We start from the raw sequence: 17973 nt of genomic DNA, 5'->3' as shown, positions 1-17973 counted from the left end.
TTTAGGCAGACAAGAAGTGTATAAATGACAAAAAAAGAGAGAAGGGTTATGTTCACAAACAAATCTCAAATAAATAAAAAAGTAAAAATAAATTGAAGCGGCTTCTTTTATTATATTAAATTGGAAAACTATTTCTACCATGAAGTAGATCAGTAGTGTCAAAATAAGATACATCAATTTGTTCAAAATAAGCTACATCAGTGTAACCCAAACATTTCTTACAAATAAATAAATAAAAATAAAAAATAAAAAATAAAAAAAAGACATACCTGCAAATTATTATTAGAAAAGAACCCAGAACTTCTCAATGTTTTTTGCAAAGTATTGATTTTTCTGTAGTTTTTGTTTCTTATAAACTACCTAGCTTAACTTATTGTTATCGCAAACAGCTTAAAGTCTGGTCTACTGAAAATGAGCATGAGGATTGGATTAGTTCTTCAGATTTTGGCAACACAGCACGATCTTTGTTAACCCATTTGTAAAATTGAGGGAATGAAACAAAGCCGGGAACTAAATACTATCATTGGCAATGATAAAAGAAATAAACAATTATGGAAACAAACTCAAAAGGAAACGGGGAAAAGGAAACGACAGAGAGTGTTATTTCATTCGAAATGAATATGGCTGTACGATTAACCTCGTGACGTGAATCCTAAAGAGTGAGAAGTGTAAGAGACAAAAGAAACACCTATTTTCTAGCATAATGGAACTATGACCCGCATTCGCGAGAAAGAATACAGTCATGTACAAGATCAGAGCAAAAACCTCGTGGAAATATATGAAAATTAAAAAGGATTCTGATCAACTTCCGTGATAACGGTCTTTTGGCTAAGATGAAGGTTCCTAAGATTAAAATAAACCCATCAAAGAACGAGACCTGCAGAGATGATTGGCAATTGCCACCCCATGAATTACCCCAAGAAAGAAATACTCATCTTGGACTTGGACTTTATCCCTGCCTTTGTGCTGCGCAACAGCAATCTGTTCTCCAATTCTTGGAAAAACTCGGGAACCCATCAACGAGCAAGAGGGTTCCCGTGAATCTTGAAAGCCAGAACTGCAGAAACAATAAAGAAAACAATCGGAGACTCGCTGCAAAGGCACGCAGCATCTGACATTGAGTCAGTGACTGGTCCGCCTGGCGCAAAGCGTGGTGCGGGAATAATAGCCTCCGGCTGCAGTGCTGGAGGTTTGGAAGATTTGGGCAACCCATCACCGTAAGTAGCGTAGTCAAGAACCGCGGAAATTCCGTGCACTGCGACTGCGTTGTTGCTGTAGACGTCTGGTTGGGTGATACGAGAGTCGTCGAGGGTGAAGTTGGAGGCAGAGCTGTTGGTGATGAGGATAGACTTGTGCGGTAGGAGGGTTGGGAGGCGAGTGTTGGTTTTGAGGAGTTGGAGGTCAGAGAAAGAGAGACGCTGAGGGACAATGTGGTAGGGAAAAGTGAAGGGGTCCATATAAAAGGGCGTGACGTTGAGGGGATCTTCTTGTGGGATGAAGATGGTGGCGCTCAGTGGGAGACTCAATGGATTGATCGCCGAGATAATGTTCTCCAAATTCATGAAGTCGCCAGCGCCCATCAGTGCGTCGATTATGTTGTTTAGTTGTTGAGGTCGTGGTGATCGTCGTGCTGGTGCTCGCCGGGAAGGAGGAGGAGGTGGTGGAAAAGGATGGGGAGATGGTGCGAGTGGCATGAGTGATGGAGCGGGAGGTGTTGATAGATATGGAGGTGGTGGTGACGGTGTTAGCAATGGAGGGAGAAGTGGCGACAGAGATGGAGGAGGTGTTGGCAATGGAACAGAAGGTGGTGGAGGTGGAAAAGGGGTGGTGGTGGTGGTTGGGAGTTGTGCAGAGGTTGAGTTTATGATGGTGAATATGGCAAGGAGAAGGGGGAGATACAGGCAGTTGGCGGCCATGAAGAGTGGAGTTATCTTGCTTTCTTGCTACTACTTTGTTTTCTTGAAGTTTTCTTTCTGGGTGAGTTGGGAATACAGAGCAAAAAATTAAAGAAGAAAAAAGGATCTTTCTGAGAATGGGATTTCTAAGTGTGCGTGTGTGACACGATCTAACAACATGGAGAGGACTGGAGGGAGAGTGAGCTCTTGTTTTTTTTTTTTTTTTTCCTTCGAAAGGAATCATCCCGCCAAATTACGTATAGAGGGAGGAAGGCTACTAATTTCCTGATCGTGGATCTCAAAGGAGAATGAGTTTTGCTATATAACAATGGAAAATTTTATGTGCAGTCATTTTTACGGACTTCTTTGTGCACTCTAGTGATATGATTGGTTGTATATTAAAAAAAAATCAATCCAGCCAATCATATCAGTGGAGTGCGCAGGGAGTGCGCAAAAATGACTGTATGTAGCATTACTCTACAACTAAAGTCGCACGCTAATCTACGTACCAATACTGATTGCTTTATATTTAAAATTTAAATTTATATTATTTTTAATAAAATCTACTTTTGACCAATCTTATTAAATTGGTGTGCAGATTAATACACAATTATACTTATAACTAAATTTTTCCAAAGAGAATAGTCTTGTGGGCTGAGTGACTCTGATACTTGAATTAGTTTAGCTCAATTGCTTGAGCCTAAACTCAGCAACCTTTTACAAAGACAATATTGGCTCTAAATCTTGAAAAAACATTAAAAATGTTACCGGTTTGACACCCATATAGGCATTTAATTTATTCTATTATTACTCAACATTTAAGACTTTCAATTCAATTATGTTATCTGGGTGCCATACGCATGAAATTTGCCCAAGAGGGAAAAAAAAAAATCCCTTAGGATTTTTATTTTTATATATGACCATGGCTTTAGCTTCAATTGCAGCAAACAGTCCATCTCTAAGAGGGAAACCAATTTTAGAACTTTTCAGGCTGAATAATGCTACAAATAGTTATGAAGTACGCAAGCGTCATACAGTCATTTTAAAAAAGAATATAATCTACTAATAAAAAAATACTTTCTTTTTATATAAATCTCCTATTTATTCACTTTTTTTAAAATAATTATGTGGTATTTATATACTCATAACTGTAACTATTATTTCTCTTTCACGACCACCCAATTAGATTTGTTTTGTTTGGAGTAGCATCAACGACAATCAGCTATCCATCTCCAAGTTCACAACGAAACCAAAATTGACACGAAGATCAATATTTGCGGAGAAATAAGTGCAAGTGTAACAAACTTTCAATTAAGTCCGGAAGCTGAAGGACATTTAAGGAAATAGATTTCTAATGAGATAGTATCTTAGAAGCCAACTAGTTTTAAGGTATAACCAAACTTGAGAAAATAAGAAGGCGTTAATTGACAGAAAGTGCAAGAGACAACAAATGAAGTTTATGGGAAGCGCAAAAGTGGAAAGTGCAAGAGATAATGAAGTTGTAATATATATTGGTAGAAGTTGATAAAGTACAAAAGACGAGAAATGCAAAAGGTGAATAATAAAGTGGTAATAAACTATAGAAGTGTAAGAGAAGTGTTTTAGACACAAAAATATATATATATATATATATAAAAATTCATAAACTGATGTAACTTCATCCGATCTATAAAATCTGCTTTACAATAAAGTAATTTTACAATCTGACATATTGCATGAAATTACATCAGTTTGTAAATTTACTTTTATGTAATCTCTTTGTGCCTAAAATATTTTTTGAAGTATAAATGTATCTGTATTATAATTCAAGAATAATAGAATAATTAAAAATAAAAATAAAACAGATAGATGTCAAGCTGACAATATTTTACAGAGACGATAATTCAGCTTTTATATATTGGAATAGGTTTTGAAAAATGCTCCATGCCACTGCACATAGAAAAAAAAAAGGGAAAACAAATAAACACTGCACAATGTAAAGAGTGGCATCGAAATGCATACACAAACTAAATCCACCCGCGATCTTTGAGAGGTCAAGTGAGATCATTTTCGTCCAGTGGCTCTTGCTCTTCTACATCATCAGTCTTCAGTGCACTCACTTCTCCCGTAGGCAGTTTCCTTGCAAGCCTGATGATCTGAGACATTCCACCTCAGTGTTAAATGCATGCAAACTAAAGCATATTTGTCAAAATCTCATTATTACCATGATAATACTAGTAATTGATTGGAATTGAAATCTCCTACAGTTCTCTGCCCAAACTCCATGGTAGAGTTTGCAGAGACATAAACAAAATGTATGGGCGTCGCAACTTTTAATACTAAAGACTCACACGGACAATATTAAATTATGTGAGGCCAGCAAACTGTCTCTATCTCTCTCTAATTCTCCTGTCAAATGTCTTTACAGCAGGAATGTTGGGAGATCTTTAAGGAAAAAAAATCAGCTAAAGAAAAGTTGTCCTGAATTTTTAACTGGGCAATTTAATTTTAGTGAACTTCATTTGCTAATCTCAGCTAGTAAACAACAGCAAAGCCAATTTTAAATAACAGCATTAATAAACAGAAATCCTATCTTATCAGGGTTGTGACTTGTGAGTTGTGACAAGCTTGAAACAGAGAAAAGCTGTCTCGTTTCACTTAATCCTAGCCAAACCTTAACCTTTGTTTCTCTTGAATTTTGTAATTTTCATGGCCCCACTAATGTTTTAGATGCTGTTGGGGAGAAGGGGCAGGGGGATCAGGGGTGGTGTTAGATGAAGGTATGCAAACTCTTGTGACTTAATGGATCTACCTAAAGGAAATGGTGTGTTTTCAGGTTGAGGCACATTAAAGCACGAGTTCTATGTATCGAGGGAAGCTAAGTGAAGTACATATCAACTCATGAGAGAGAGAGAGAGAGAGAGAGAGAGAGAGAGAGAGATTTGCATAACATTTCAGCTTTGCAATAAGCAATGATGCAATTAACCAAATTTTAAAGTAAGATAACTAGGAACCAAGTCAAGGTACTGAAAAATTCAATTTGCAAGTTTGTTTATTGACATACAAACACACCACTGATGTGGAAGCTTGCGACATCAGCTAGCATAACAAAATATATTTATTGACATGGTTCTACACTAAATGTGTATTTACACACCAGCTTGTAAATAGTAGAACCCTAAGGTACCTCACATTACCGGTTAAATATCTTTCATTCACGTAGCTGGATGGTCAAGGAAAAGTTGAACAAATAACAGGCAACCGAAGAATTGAAATTCTTACCACATGGTCAAGATTAGAAATAGTGCTTGACTGAGCCAGCCGTTTGATTTCTTCAATGTCACCTTCTGAATAAGCAGACAGAAGCTTACTAGCACAACGTCCCTGGTCACTTCTCAAAAACACATCGATCCTATGGAGAGACAAAAGCTGAAAGTCAGATCAGAAGAATCCTTTGTGGTGGAAACTCATATAGTAGAAAAAGAGTGGATTTGTTATATCTCTAGTTGGGGGTTGTGGTTCAAGGTTGATTGAGGAGACGTGGAGCATACATACCACCAGAGAAGGCCATTTTCTTTATCAATTGTTCATCAATCTCAGAAGTTTGGAGCAAGTTGTTTGTTAATTTGATTTTGATTTAAACAAAGCCTATGCACAGCGGGTTGAAGAACAATCTAAAGGTAAAACGTTAAAACAACAATATTTGGGTCCATATATCCCCCGTGGTTTTTCCTTTCCCAATCCTTCAAATAAAATAAAGGGAATCTATAACTGGATTTTTTGACAGTAACTACAGATGATCAGAGCCGGTGATCATTTTAGAATCAACCTAGAATGTAGCGAGGAAATACAAATATTTGAACTGGAAGTAGAAGTTAGAACAATAAGTAAAGTGATGAATCTGAATGTAACAAAAATTACCCCAAGCCAGCACTCCTTTTGCAGAGAAATGTGTGAATGTAACAAAAATGTGTTTTAACTTTACCCCCTAAAATTACCACTCCTTTTGCAATATGGCCATCAAACTACATAAGTTTTCACTTCACCCCAAGCTACCATTCATTTTGCAATTTGCCTCCTCTGAGAACCAAACATTAAGATTGTGTCACATCACCTATTTTTCATCATCATAATGGCCAAATCTTAACAAAGGGATAAATATTTTATTTATGTTCAAATTAGAGGGCTATATGACAACTTTGTTAGTTTGGATGTGCAAACAGAGTGGCAGCTTGAGAAGTCAAATGTGTTATTGCCTCAAAAAATATTCAACTATGTTTTGAGTGCCATTAAGTATTTTGATCCCTAGTCAGTAAGTTTGAAAGCTAATTAGAGTATTTCAATAAGCTACTGATGCCAAAAAATACAACATTCTACCAATGCCAGAAGTTGCTGCAAGAAAATTTATACTCACTGAGAACAGTCATTATAGGACTTCTCTGCTTGCTTGAAGTCATGTGCATAAAGGTAAACAATAATTGCGCTAAGGTATGCCTGAAACCAACAAAGAGTGTCAGAGATTATTTCTACCAAAAGACTTTTTGAACATGACAAAATATAACTAGAAACATAGAGGCTAACTCTGGACGAAAGAGAATATAATTTTCCAACTATTAATTTGTAATTGAAAAACAACTACAGATTTCTTTGAAAATACTGTCTGAACATGACAAAGTAAACACAGTGTCAGGTATTATTTCTGCCAAAAGACTTTTTGAACATGACAAAATATAACTAGAAACATAGAGGCCAACTCTGGACGAAAGAGAATATAATTTTCCTACTTTTAATTTGTAATTGAAAAACAACTACAGATTTCTTCTAAAATACTGTTTTGAACACGACAAAGTAAACACATAGAGGCTAACTCTGGAAGAAATAGATTATCATTTTCCTAGTTTTAATTTGTAATTGAGAATTAACTACAAAGTTCAACATTCAAGACTGGTTGAAGTAAAGGATAATTGCACAAGAACAAAGATGCAGCCTAATCATTCTTTGGGAGATCAAAACACATGGCATAACAGAATTTGCTAGGAGAGAGAGGATAATCTTCGGACGCATAGAAGGGGTGCAGAGCAGAAATTGCTCAAATGGAGCACTATGGCATATGCATGCCCAACATTTCTTAGGACATGCATGTTCTATAGAAGCAAACTTGCAACACAATCCTTAGTATCCAAGGAGCTAGATTAAAAGCAAATTTAAAAGGCAGGAATAAACCAAACGAAATTATTGAGGAAAGAAAGAGTTGTTCTTTCTCATAGTCAAGGGAAACAGCAGAAAGAAATCTTTAGGCACATAGTATTTGGATATAAAGAATATGACTCAAGTATTCTTTTTCACCTTGCATTGGCTATTGGTAGCATTGCATTTATCAGCTGCAACGCCCCATCTCAATAGGAAAGCTGCAGCATCTGTGTATCTGAACACAATGAAAGTAGTAATTAATACTAACCTCTAAAGTAGCACGTGAGTCGACAGGCAACTCTTAGAGAAATTGATTTGAATCCTATAAGGCTATAAGACTCTCAGTAACAATGCCCATTCAGGCAAACAGTAATACCAATACAGCCAGGTAATATCTAAGTCACGGTAATACTTTTTTATTATTCATGCAAGAACCCCCTAGCGGTTGGCTAAGGGCCTTGTTCTTGGTGGTATGCTCCTTCCAGGTTTAAGGTTCAAATCCTTGGGTGCAAACCATTTCTAGGGGGCATGTCCCATTAGTGAAAAGTCCATGGCTTAGCTAATCCATGTGATGGGGATGCGCTACATAGGTCCAGAATTTAACCTGGTAAAAGACGTTGCGTTCGCAGTCTTGGGATTCCAGTAATGTAAATTCAAGTTATAAATAAATGTCAGAATATGACAAGAATGCAAAGTATCAGACACCTCAACTTCAAAGATAGGCTTTGAGAACTGATATTGATATCTGAAAAATGAACCTGTTTCATTTCATGTGCACATACAACATATGTTGCCAATTCCTACCCCTATAATAAAGAATAAATATAAATGTAACATCTAAAATAAGTGCACATTCAAGTTTTGTTCTCTTTCCTGGTCTTCTAGTTTCCAAGAACTCAAATCTCAAGAGTGAAATGTCCGCCCTAAATAATTAAATTTTAGCACTGTATCTACACGACTTATCAAGATTCACAATCGGCGACAGTTTTGTCAGTGTATCATAAGGAACACGTGTTAAACAGAAATTGGTGAGCCATCAACATTACAGTTTTTGACTTGTGAACATGGCACAACTTTCTACAAAACCCAAAAAGAAATTTTATCATGGTTCGAGTGTGTACATTAAAATTGTGTAAAGAGTACCAAAACTTACTTCTCAAGTTTTACATAAACACTTGTTGCAGCACGATACAGATCAAAGGTCATTTGTTCCTTCCCATCCTCTTCAAGAATAGAACAAGCATCAGTGTAAAGCTGAATAGCTTCATCAGGCACAGCATCTTCAAGAACACTGAAATAGAAAGTAATACTTCACTGGTTCCCAAGCCTAAGTGAATGAAAAGATATAGAAAGAAACGGTGGAAAATGGAGACAAAGACTACAAGTCTATGTTTTTACATCATCTTGAGAAAGGAAGTAGAAACAAAAGACAAAATGAAAAAACAACAAGACACATGCAAATAAGAAATTCGTACAAGACATACAAATGGAAAAGAAATTCAAATCCAGAAATTACGATTCAAGTCAGTGTCCATCAGCATAAGAGCTTTCAATATATTGGCAATGAATATTACAAGGTTTTAGTCAACCTTCTTCCTCTATACGCACTATGTAAGTGAATATCAACAGAATTTTGGAAGACAAAATGACCAATTTAATATTTGAAAGAAAAGATCAGGTATTTTAAAAGAGGTTGACTTTGACATGTGAGGATAACTGCTAATTCTAAAAACGGCCCCTCCAATTCACAATCTTGGATTTTTTAACAGAAAGATATAAAAGAAAAATGCACAAATCTTTTTCACGGGACTTCTAGAAATTGGGACAAGTTTTCAGTATCTAAGTAAAGAGATGTGGACTGGTGCCTCCATGAAATATGCTAAAATTAATAAGAAAATGCAATTCAAAAACCAAGAGAATGAAAAATAAATTTACCGGGCACCCTTTGCAAGAGCATCAGATGCAGGTTGTGATCTCCCACAGACAATGTATAGTTCTGATGCCCTTCTATAGAAATCAGCAACTTCATTCCAATTTCCTAGTTCCTTTGCAAGATAAGCGGCAGACTCCATATGCTTAGCAGCATCCCAGTGTCTTATTCACTTGTAAAGGACAAAAACAAGATAGAAATAAAGTGCATCCATAATATAAGATCAAATGACACCAAAGGATGGGCTATGATAGTCAACAAAAATGAGGATACGAAGAAAGCATTTCTTGTCCTTTTGAAGCTTTCTCATACGCTGTTTTTGCTTTCTCAGGGTCCTTGCCAATCCTAAAAGCACTAGCTACAGCAGAAAAAGTGTTTTTGTATCACTCCCAAACAAGCATGGTAACACAGATTATGTTTTGCACTTCAAATAACCCATTGCACAATAAAACTTGTATATAATTTTAAAAATAAAATGCACAACGAATGACCTACCAGCCTGCTCATACAATTGAGTAGCAGTTCTCCAATCAGCACTCCACCTTGTAAGGCTGAGTTTTGTTCTGAGAAATGGAAAGTAAAGGCAATTATCGATAATATAGCAGCCAATTAAAATGGTTTTGCTTCATTACATGTAGCTCACAATTCAAAATAAGAACTTAAGAGCAGCAACAATTTTTATTATCCAAAGAGGAATATAATCTATGCACAATCAAAAGGGTATGCCATTAGGAGACAACTATTTCATGGACAACTTGGCCAAGTAGAACACAATAGTATTAGTTGTTTCCTTATTCTGATAGCTCATATGAACTTTATGTTGTTCAGCCAACTAGCTGTTAAAATGAGCAAGACCAGATACTTAACAAAAAAAGGGGGGCAAGGTAGTGTTTTAGTGTCAAGTGCAGACCATAACTCGTCCGTCACATGATAAGTAAAGAATCTCAGCAAGTACCGGTCAAGTATCCAAACTACAAACAAACAAGTAAGTTCTGGTACTTCGAGGGTCCAGGCCTCCGTAATGCACTCAAGGCAATTTTGATAATTTTCACTAACATATGTGGAATATTTAAAATAAATGGACTCCAACTAATCTGATAAATAACTGAAAACTTCTAACCCACTTCAAATTATAACAAACTTATCTCTTTGGGCCACTACGCCCATTACTTCTAAAGACCAGAACCAATCCATACAAACCCACATAAATTCTCAGTGGGGGAAGCCACTACAGGCACTCTCATCATGTCCCATCTATTATTCGCCGATGGCACTCTAATTTTTTGTGGGACTTGACATGATGAAATTGGAGCCTTGTGGGCTCTTCTTTTATGCTTTGAAGCTGTAGCAGGGTTGAAAGTGAACTTGGCCAAATCAAAAGTAGTGTCGGTGGGGGATATTCTTAATGTGGAGTGTATGCCTTACATTTTGGGATGCAAGATATCTCAGCTGCCAATGAAATAGCTTGGCCTTCTGTTGGGTTCTCTGTTCAAATCAATATCTATTTGGGATGATGTTCTAGAAAAAAAGGAGAGGAAATTGGCTAGTTGGAAAAGGATGTATTTATCCAAAGGTGGGAGGGTCACCCTAATCAAAAGCACTCATTCTCATCACATGGAGAAACTTCAACGTGACTTCTTATGGTTTTTTTTTTTTTTTTTTTTTTTTTTTTTTTTTTTTTTTTTGAGGAGAAGGGCGAGGGGGGGAGGATCAATGATGAGTTCAAATTTCACTTGGTGAAATGGGCCAAAATCTGCTCTCCTATTCAAGAAGAAGGTTTGGGTATTTGGAACTTGCAGGTTTTTCAGCAAAGCTTTGCTTGGTAAGTGGCTATGGAGATATCACAATGAGATGGGGGCTTTGTGGACAAGCGTCATTGAATTGACGCATGGGGAACCATAGGGAGGATGGTGTACCAAGGAGGTGAGTGGGCCTCATGGGGTGGGGCTATGGAAGCACATAAGAAGAGGTTGGGACACATCTGCTTTAAAGTGGGTGATGGATCCAAAATTAAATTTTGGCACGACATATGATGTGGTGATATGGCACTCGAGGAAACTTTTCCACAAGTTTATGGCTTAGGAAGCATGAAAGAGGCCTTGATTGCGGACCTCTTCATACTCTCTAATGGCACTCCACAATGGAATGTCACATTTCTTAGAGATGCACAAGATTGGGATATTGACGCTTTTTCGGCATTTTATAACCTAGTTTACTCCACCTAGTTGTTGGCGGGAGCTGAAGATAAGATCTTTTAGGACCCTTCTAAGATAGGGAAGTTCTTAGTCCACCGCTCCTTCTACAAAGCCATGAAAATACAAGGTGAAAATTCATTCACAAGGAAGAGTATTTGGAAGACAAAAGCGCCCCCTAAAGGCAAAGATTTTTGTATGGACAGCTTTCTTGGGGAAGATCCTCACTCTAGACAATCTAAGGAAATGTTGAATCATAGACTTGGATTGGTGTTGTGAGTGAAAAAAGAGTGGAGAGTCAGTTTACCATCTACTACTTCATTGTGAGATTGCCAGGACATTGTGGAATGAAGTTTTTGCTCGGGTGGGATTAGCCTGGGTGATGTTGAGACGGGTAGTGGACCTCCTAGCTTCTTGGATAGCCATCCAAGGTAACTCTCAAATTGCCTCTATTTGGAAGTTCCAATATGTTTATAGTGGTGCATTTGGAGGGAGAGGAACGAAAGAAATTTTGAAGATCAAGCGCAGTCAACGGAGGAGCTTAGAAGTCTATTTTTCAATACTTTACTCTATTGGTCGATTGTAATTGATTTTCATGGCTCGTCATTTCATGAATTCCTTGTATCTCTAAATTAAGCACGCATAGGCTTTGCTCTTGTATATGTCCCGTATGCTTGGGCTTTTGCAAGTAGGGGCAAAAAACATTGTTCATAAGGTTTTGGAAAGTTGAGGGGGCATTAGTGAGGCCAAAAGGCATCACTAAAAATTCATGGTGGCCTTGGTGAGTTTGGAAGCTTGTTTTGGGCACATCTTTGGGATATACCTGAATTTGGTGATATCCCGATCTTAGATCTAGTTTAGAAAATATAGAAGCCCCACCCAACTCATCTAGGAGTTCATCAATGATAAGAATAGGATATCTTCAATGGTCACTTGGTTGAATGCTCAATAGTCGACACACATGCTTCAACTGCCGTCGGCCTTGCGTTCTAAAACCACCAAGGATGAGTGAAGATTTTGACTGGGGCGAATGACCCCATTTTCCAGCAGCTCTTTCACCATCTGCTCAATATCTTCCTTTTGATAGTAGGGATAACAATAATGCCGGATACTACCCGGTTTGGTGCCATCCATTAGGGGAATGCAGTGATCTTGGCTATGGTGTGGGGGAAAGTCCCCTAGGCTCCTTAAAAACCGAACTAGACTTCTCTGCTGGTGGTTGTAATTCTGTAGGAATGGTAGTGAAGAACTACCATGAGAGGCCTCCATTAGTTGTAAAACCAGCCCCTTGTGAGTCCCTTTAGATAGTAAATAAAACTTCTCAGCATCTTCCATGGTGAGATTCAAAAGGCTAAGTCCTTGTAACTGAATAGCTTTTCTGTGCCACGTAAACTTCATAGTTAGTTTAGTAAAATCCCAAAGAATCGGTCCCAACAAATAGAGCCAATCCACACCTAAGACAAGGTCACATTTTGCCAAGGGTAATGAATATAGGTGGACATAAAAAGATTGACCTTGTAATTGAAAAGAGACTGCCTCACAATAGCCCAAACATGGTACCTGCTCTCCATTTGCCGCCTTTACCGTTAGATTGTGACTCCCGTTAGTGTAAAGATTTGCCCTTTTCGCCACATTCGGGTTGATAAAGCTATGTGTGCATCTTGTATCAATTAGGACAACCACTGATTGATTTTCTAAAACAACCCACAACCGCATAGTTTGAGGAGAGGGTGTGCCCGAAATAGCATGGAGAGAGATGCCTAGCAATTCTCCTTCTTCAGTGGCTTCTTACAATTCTCCCATCTCGGGTTCATTGGAAACCTCCTTAAAAACTTCTTCTTCCCCATCCTGCTCCAGCCCCTCCAATAAAAATAATTTGGTTGCTCGGCATCTATGTCCCGAGGCCCATTTGTCATCACAATAATAACAAAGGCCACAATCATGCATTTCCGTCATTTGGGCAAAAGTGATAAGCTGATAGGGACGTTTGATTTGGTATTGGCATTTGGGTTTGGTCATGGTGGGTGGTTCTGGGTTGGTTGCCCCAGTAGGCGAGGGGAAGTAGTTTGGTTAGGTGTTGGAAGTCTAGGGAAACTATTTCTAGGAGGAACTTGAGTAATGGGTGTTGGTTGGGGTAATTTGGGTGGTTTTTGGTTCTTGAATCTACACCACACCTCTTCCTCATATAATTGGACTATCCCAAAATCCATAGGTAGTGTTGTGGGATAGAACATCGTAACCATGATTCGAATGTCGTCCCTCAATCCATTAAGAAAGGTGCTAATTCGGAAATCCTCTAGAAGGTTTGGGATGCGGTTTGATAGGATTTCAAAATTGGTTTGATATTCTTCCACCGTTGATATTTGCCTCAACTTAGGTTGTGTTTGGGTAGTGAAGTGATCTCAAATACTCTGTGAATAGTAATGAAAAAATATTGAATAGTAATACAAAATAGTAAAAAGTAGGTAAAAAGTAATAATAAAATAATGAATAGTAGAAAATACTTCACCACCCAAACCAGCCCTTAGTAAAATTAGCCACCAGATCATCAAAGGATGTGGGTGAAAAACATATTTGCAAAAGCTGGAACAAACTCGAGCCAAGTGGAAATAGGATGAGAATCCAATAACCATTGGTACCAAGTTAAAGCCTTGCCCTCCATGTGGAATAAGGCTAATTGTATCTTTTGATGGTATGGGGTGTTGTATAGCTCTAATGCACTTCTAAAGGGACTCACAAGGGGCTGGTTTTACAACAAATGGAAACCTATCATGGTAGTTCTTCAACTACCATTCCCACAGAATTACAGCCACTAGTGGAGAAGTTCAGTTCAGTATTTAAGGAGCCTAGGGGACCTCCCCCACGCCATAGCCAAGATCACTGCATTCCCCTAATGGATGGCGCCAAGCTGGTTAGCATCCGGCTTTACCGTTATCCCTACTATCAAATGGAAGAAACCACCCCAAAACTAACACCAAAATAACCATCAAAAGATAATACTGGACGGTGACAAACAACCCATGACTCCATTCAGTCAACATGGTCCACCAAACCCAAAACCACCCACCACGGCCAAATCCAAACACTAACCCCAGAACCAACCTCACTGTCCAGCATATCACTTCTACTCAGATGAAAAGAAAGGCATGATCGTGGCCTTTGCTATTATTGTGACAATAAATGGGCCCGAGGCATAGGTATCAAGTACCTTAATCATTTTTGTTGGAAGGAATAGAACCGAAAGGAGAAGCGGAAGTTTTTGAGGATGTTTCCAATGAACATGAGATGGGAAACGTCCAAGAGCCAAGAGGCCACCAAGGAAGGAGAGTTGCTGGGAATCTCCCTTCATGCTATTTTGGGCACACCATCCCCTCAAGCTATGTGATTGTGAGGCGTAATGGGAAACCAATCAGTGGTTGTTCTAATCGATAAGGGAAGCACACACAGCTTTGTCAATCCGAATGTGGCAAAAAGGGTAAATCTTTACACTAATGGAAGTCACAAACTAACAGTAATGGTGGCAAATGGGGAGTGGGTACCACATTTGGGCTGTTGTGTGGTAGTCACCTTTCAATTACAAGGTCAGTCTTTTTATGCACAGTTATACTCACTGCCCTCAGCAGAATTTGACCTTGTCTTGGGTATGAATTGGCTCTATTTGTTGGGACTAATTTTTTGGGATTTTACTAAACTCACTATGAAGTCTACTTGGCACAGGAAGGCAATTCAATTCCAAGGACTTGGTCTTTCAGATCTCACAATGAAAGATGTTGAGAATTTTTACTTCCAATTTAAAGGGACTCACAAGGGGTTAGTTCTACAAACAATGGAGATAACAGCAGCACCTTCCTCCTTGGAAGTTCCCCAAGAGTTGCAGCCCCTAATTTCTAAATCCAGCAGCCTTTTTCAAGAGCCTCAAGGGTGACCTCCCCATCAGATCCAAGATCATAAGATACCACTTAAGGAAGGTGCAGACCCGTTAGTGCCCGACCTTACCGGTATCCTCATTACCAAAAGGGGGAGATCGAGAGACTTGTGAAGGACATGCTGGACAAAGGGTCATCCATCCAATCGTTAGGGACGAACAGCCACAACAGAGCTACTGAGCTACTCATCAAATGGTGTGGCGAAGAAGAAGCTAGTTGGGAGGAGATTAGGGATTTCAGATCATGACTTTGGTACCTTGCAAACAAGGTCCTCGAAGAGGGGGGGTCTGTCACGTCCCCAGGCCACGCATCACACGTCCTCATCATCCAATAATTAGAAGAAGCACATGGGGTGCACATATTCTTGTTATTTTTTCCTTAGGATATTTCCTTGTGTTCTGTTATGTTTCTCTAAGTCGTGGGCCATGTTGGCTGAATGGAGTCATGGGTTGTAGTTACTGAGTTGTGGTGGGCTCTATTGCCTGAGTCTTTAGGAGAAAATAGTAGTATTCTTAGTTGCTGGTTTGTAGGGTCGTGTTTAACAAAAAGTCAGTTAAGAGTCCTCTATTTTTATGTAGCCGAATTATCTTATTGGATATCTGGAAAATTTGAATCCAATTGACCGGTGGAGGCTTGGTCCCTCACAGCTTTGTTCTCATGTGGATATCACCCCCTCAACTTTCCAAAGCCTTATGAACGATATTTTTTGCCCCTACTTGTGAAAATTTGTCCTAGTCTTTTTTTGATGATATCATAATTTATAGCAAATGCATGAGTAATCATCTCTTACATTTAAAGATTGTGCTTAAACTACTCCACCAGCACCAATTATATGCCAAAATGACTAAGTGCAAATTCGGGTGCTATGAGATAAGAGTATTTGGGACATTTTATTTCTTCATTGGGAGTTCAACTCAATCCTACCAAGATTTCCAGCAGGCTACAGTTGCCAATTCCTACCTCTATCAAAACTCTAAGGGGACCCACAGGATACTACCATAAATTTATAAAAAATTACGGAAGCATCACCGCACTTCTCACTACATTGCTATGCACGGATGGTTTTCATTGGGATCATATAGCTATTCAAGCATTCAATAAACTCAAGCAAGCTATGGCTACAAAACACGTTCTAAGACTTCCAGATTTTTCAAAGACATTTGTCATTGAATGTGATGCCTCAGGGGAAGGCACTGAGGCTGTATTTATGCAGGAGAGACTGCGATCTTGGGATCTGTGGGTTATGGGCCCACCATGCTTACGCTGCACACCCATAACCCATAGGTCCAAGGATCAAAACCCGACTCTAATACCAACTATCACGTATCCAAACTAACAAACAAACAAGTAAGTTTTGGTACGTTGAGGGTCCAGGCCTCTGTAATGCACTCAAGGACTCCAGCTAATAACTTTCATTAACATATGCTGAATATTTCAAATACATGGACTTCAACTAATCTGATAAATAACTGACAACTTCTAACCCACTTCAAATAATAACAATTCTCTCTTTGGGCCACCAAGCCCATTACTCATAAAGACCAGGATCAACCCATAACAAACCCACGTTTATTTAACTACTAGATAAGGATAAGATGGATAACATAGCAGCTGGATTTCCTTCAGCAACGTGCTTCCTTTGAACACATGATGGTATAACTGATGCTTCTCCCAACCGTTGGATTTATTGGACCAATGCAATTGGACCCACGTGTGATTGGATCATGACAGTACCATGGCAGATAAATACATAATATAGGAACAAAACCCTAAGCGATCGTTATTATCAAAATCACCGAATTACAAAAGCATTTCCATTTAAAGCGGTAAGCATCAAAGCCACCCAAACAAAACGTCGAAACCAATGAAATACAAATAAATTGTGGTGCACTTTTCCAATAGAACTTCGCAAGTTGCATATATGTGTGATAAATCAATGATTACATGGATTTTCTCCTTCAATCTACTCGCCGAAGGATTATTAAAAACAACGGAGAAATAATTTTCCAGCTGAATCAAAATCATAAAATCATCGAAATGCATTTCGGTTTCTAATAGGAATTTATAGTTCCGTTAATGCTTCTGAACTAAAATCCGATCAAGTGCAGACATATTCACAAGGTGTTGTGTAGCCAAGCAGAGAGGGAGAGAGACTCACAGTTTATCGGCTTTGGTGATTAACTTCTCGGGATCGGAAGCGGACATGGCTGATTGCGGAGATTCTTCTACCCCGGGTCTCTCTGAGTCGCTGGGTCTTTCTCCCCTTCTCAAGGATCACAGAAGAGCACGCAACAGCGCAGCAAACAACCTTTTTGCTATATATTAGTAGTTATTTATTCTCCTCCAATTACAAAATTTCATTTAATTTACAATTAGTATTCATATTAAAATTCTAATGACAAGCGAAAATGATTTACTTCGGGTACCCACGGTATTTATAAAAAGCCAAAATTTGATATTTTTATGTATTTTATTAATATGATTAGTTGTATAATTTTTTAATATAAAATAATTAATTTAATCAATTATATCAATAATTAACGAAATATATATGTAAAAGTGACTGTATATAACAGAATTCGAATAGAATAATTTAAATAAGTGGATGGATCATATAATTTATGTCATTTAAATGATAAGATTTAATTAATAAGATTCACATTTTAAAGTTTAGTTTTTAAAAAAAATTATATAATTTAAGTATTTTAAGTGTGCTCTACACATTGATTTGAAAATATAATTTTATTACTTTTACAAAATATTTTATAAAATATTATTTATTTTAAATATAGTTACATAAGGAGTTGCGTGTCTATTATTTTTTCTAAAATAAAGTGAAATCTATAGAAAAAAGAAATGTA

General features: G+C 38.0%; 2 protein-coding genes across 2 annotated transcripts; both read right to left on the bottom strand.

The window, feature by feature from the left end:
* Positions 1 to 710: 710 nt before the first annotated feature.
* On the bottom strand, positions 711 to 2301 carry LOC122276314 (pollen-specific leucine-rich repeat extensin-like protein 2). Its single transcript, XM_043085934.1, has one exon. It carries the CDS (start codon positions 1914 to 1916, stop codon positions 1017 to 1019), a length of 900 nt encoding a protein of 299 aa, XP_042941868.1. The 5' UTR covers positions 1917 to 2301; the 3' UTR covers positions 711 to 1016.
* Positions 2302 to 3718: 1417 nt separating this feature from the next.
* Positions 3719 to 17430, bottom strand: LOC122277254 (gamma-soluble NSF attachment protein). Its single transcript, XM_043087189.1, has 9 exons — positions 17271 to 17430; positions 9490 to 9557; positions 9268 to 9352; positions 9000 to 9158; positions 8218 to 8355; positions 7221 to 7299; positions 6289 to 6368; positions 5157 to 5286; positions 3719 to 4030 (listed from the first exon to the last, which is right to left on the bottom strand). The coding sequence occupies exons 1-9, from the start codon at positions 17315 to 17317 to the stop codon at positions 3929 to 3931; spliced, it is 888 nt and encodes a 295-aa protein (XP_042943123.1). The 5' UTR covers positions 17318 to 17430; the 3' UTR covers positions 3719 to 3928.
* Between the last annotated feature and the right edge of the window lie 543 nt (positions 17431 to 17973).

This window comes from Carya illinoinensis, chromosome 9 (genome assembly GCF_018687715.1).
Source record: "Carya illinoinensis cultivar Pawnee chromosome 9, C.illinoinensisPawnee_v1, whole genome shotgun sequence".
NCBI lineage: Eukaryota > Viridiplantae > Streptophyta > Magnoliopsida > Fagales > Juglandaceae > Carya > Carya illinoinensis.
Note: the sequence above shows the minus strand (reverse complement) of the source record. Positions and strands in the feature narration are given on the sequence as shown.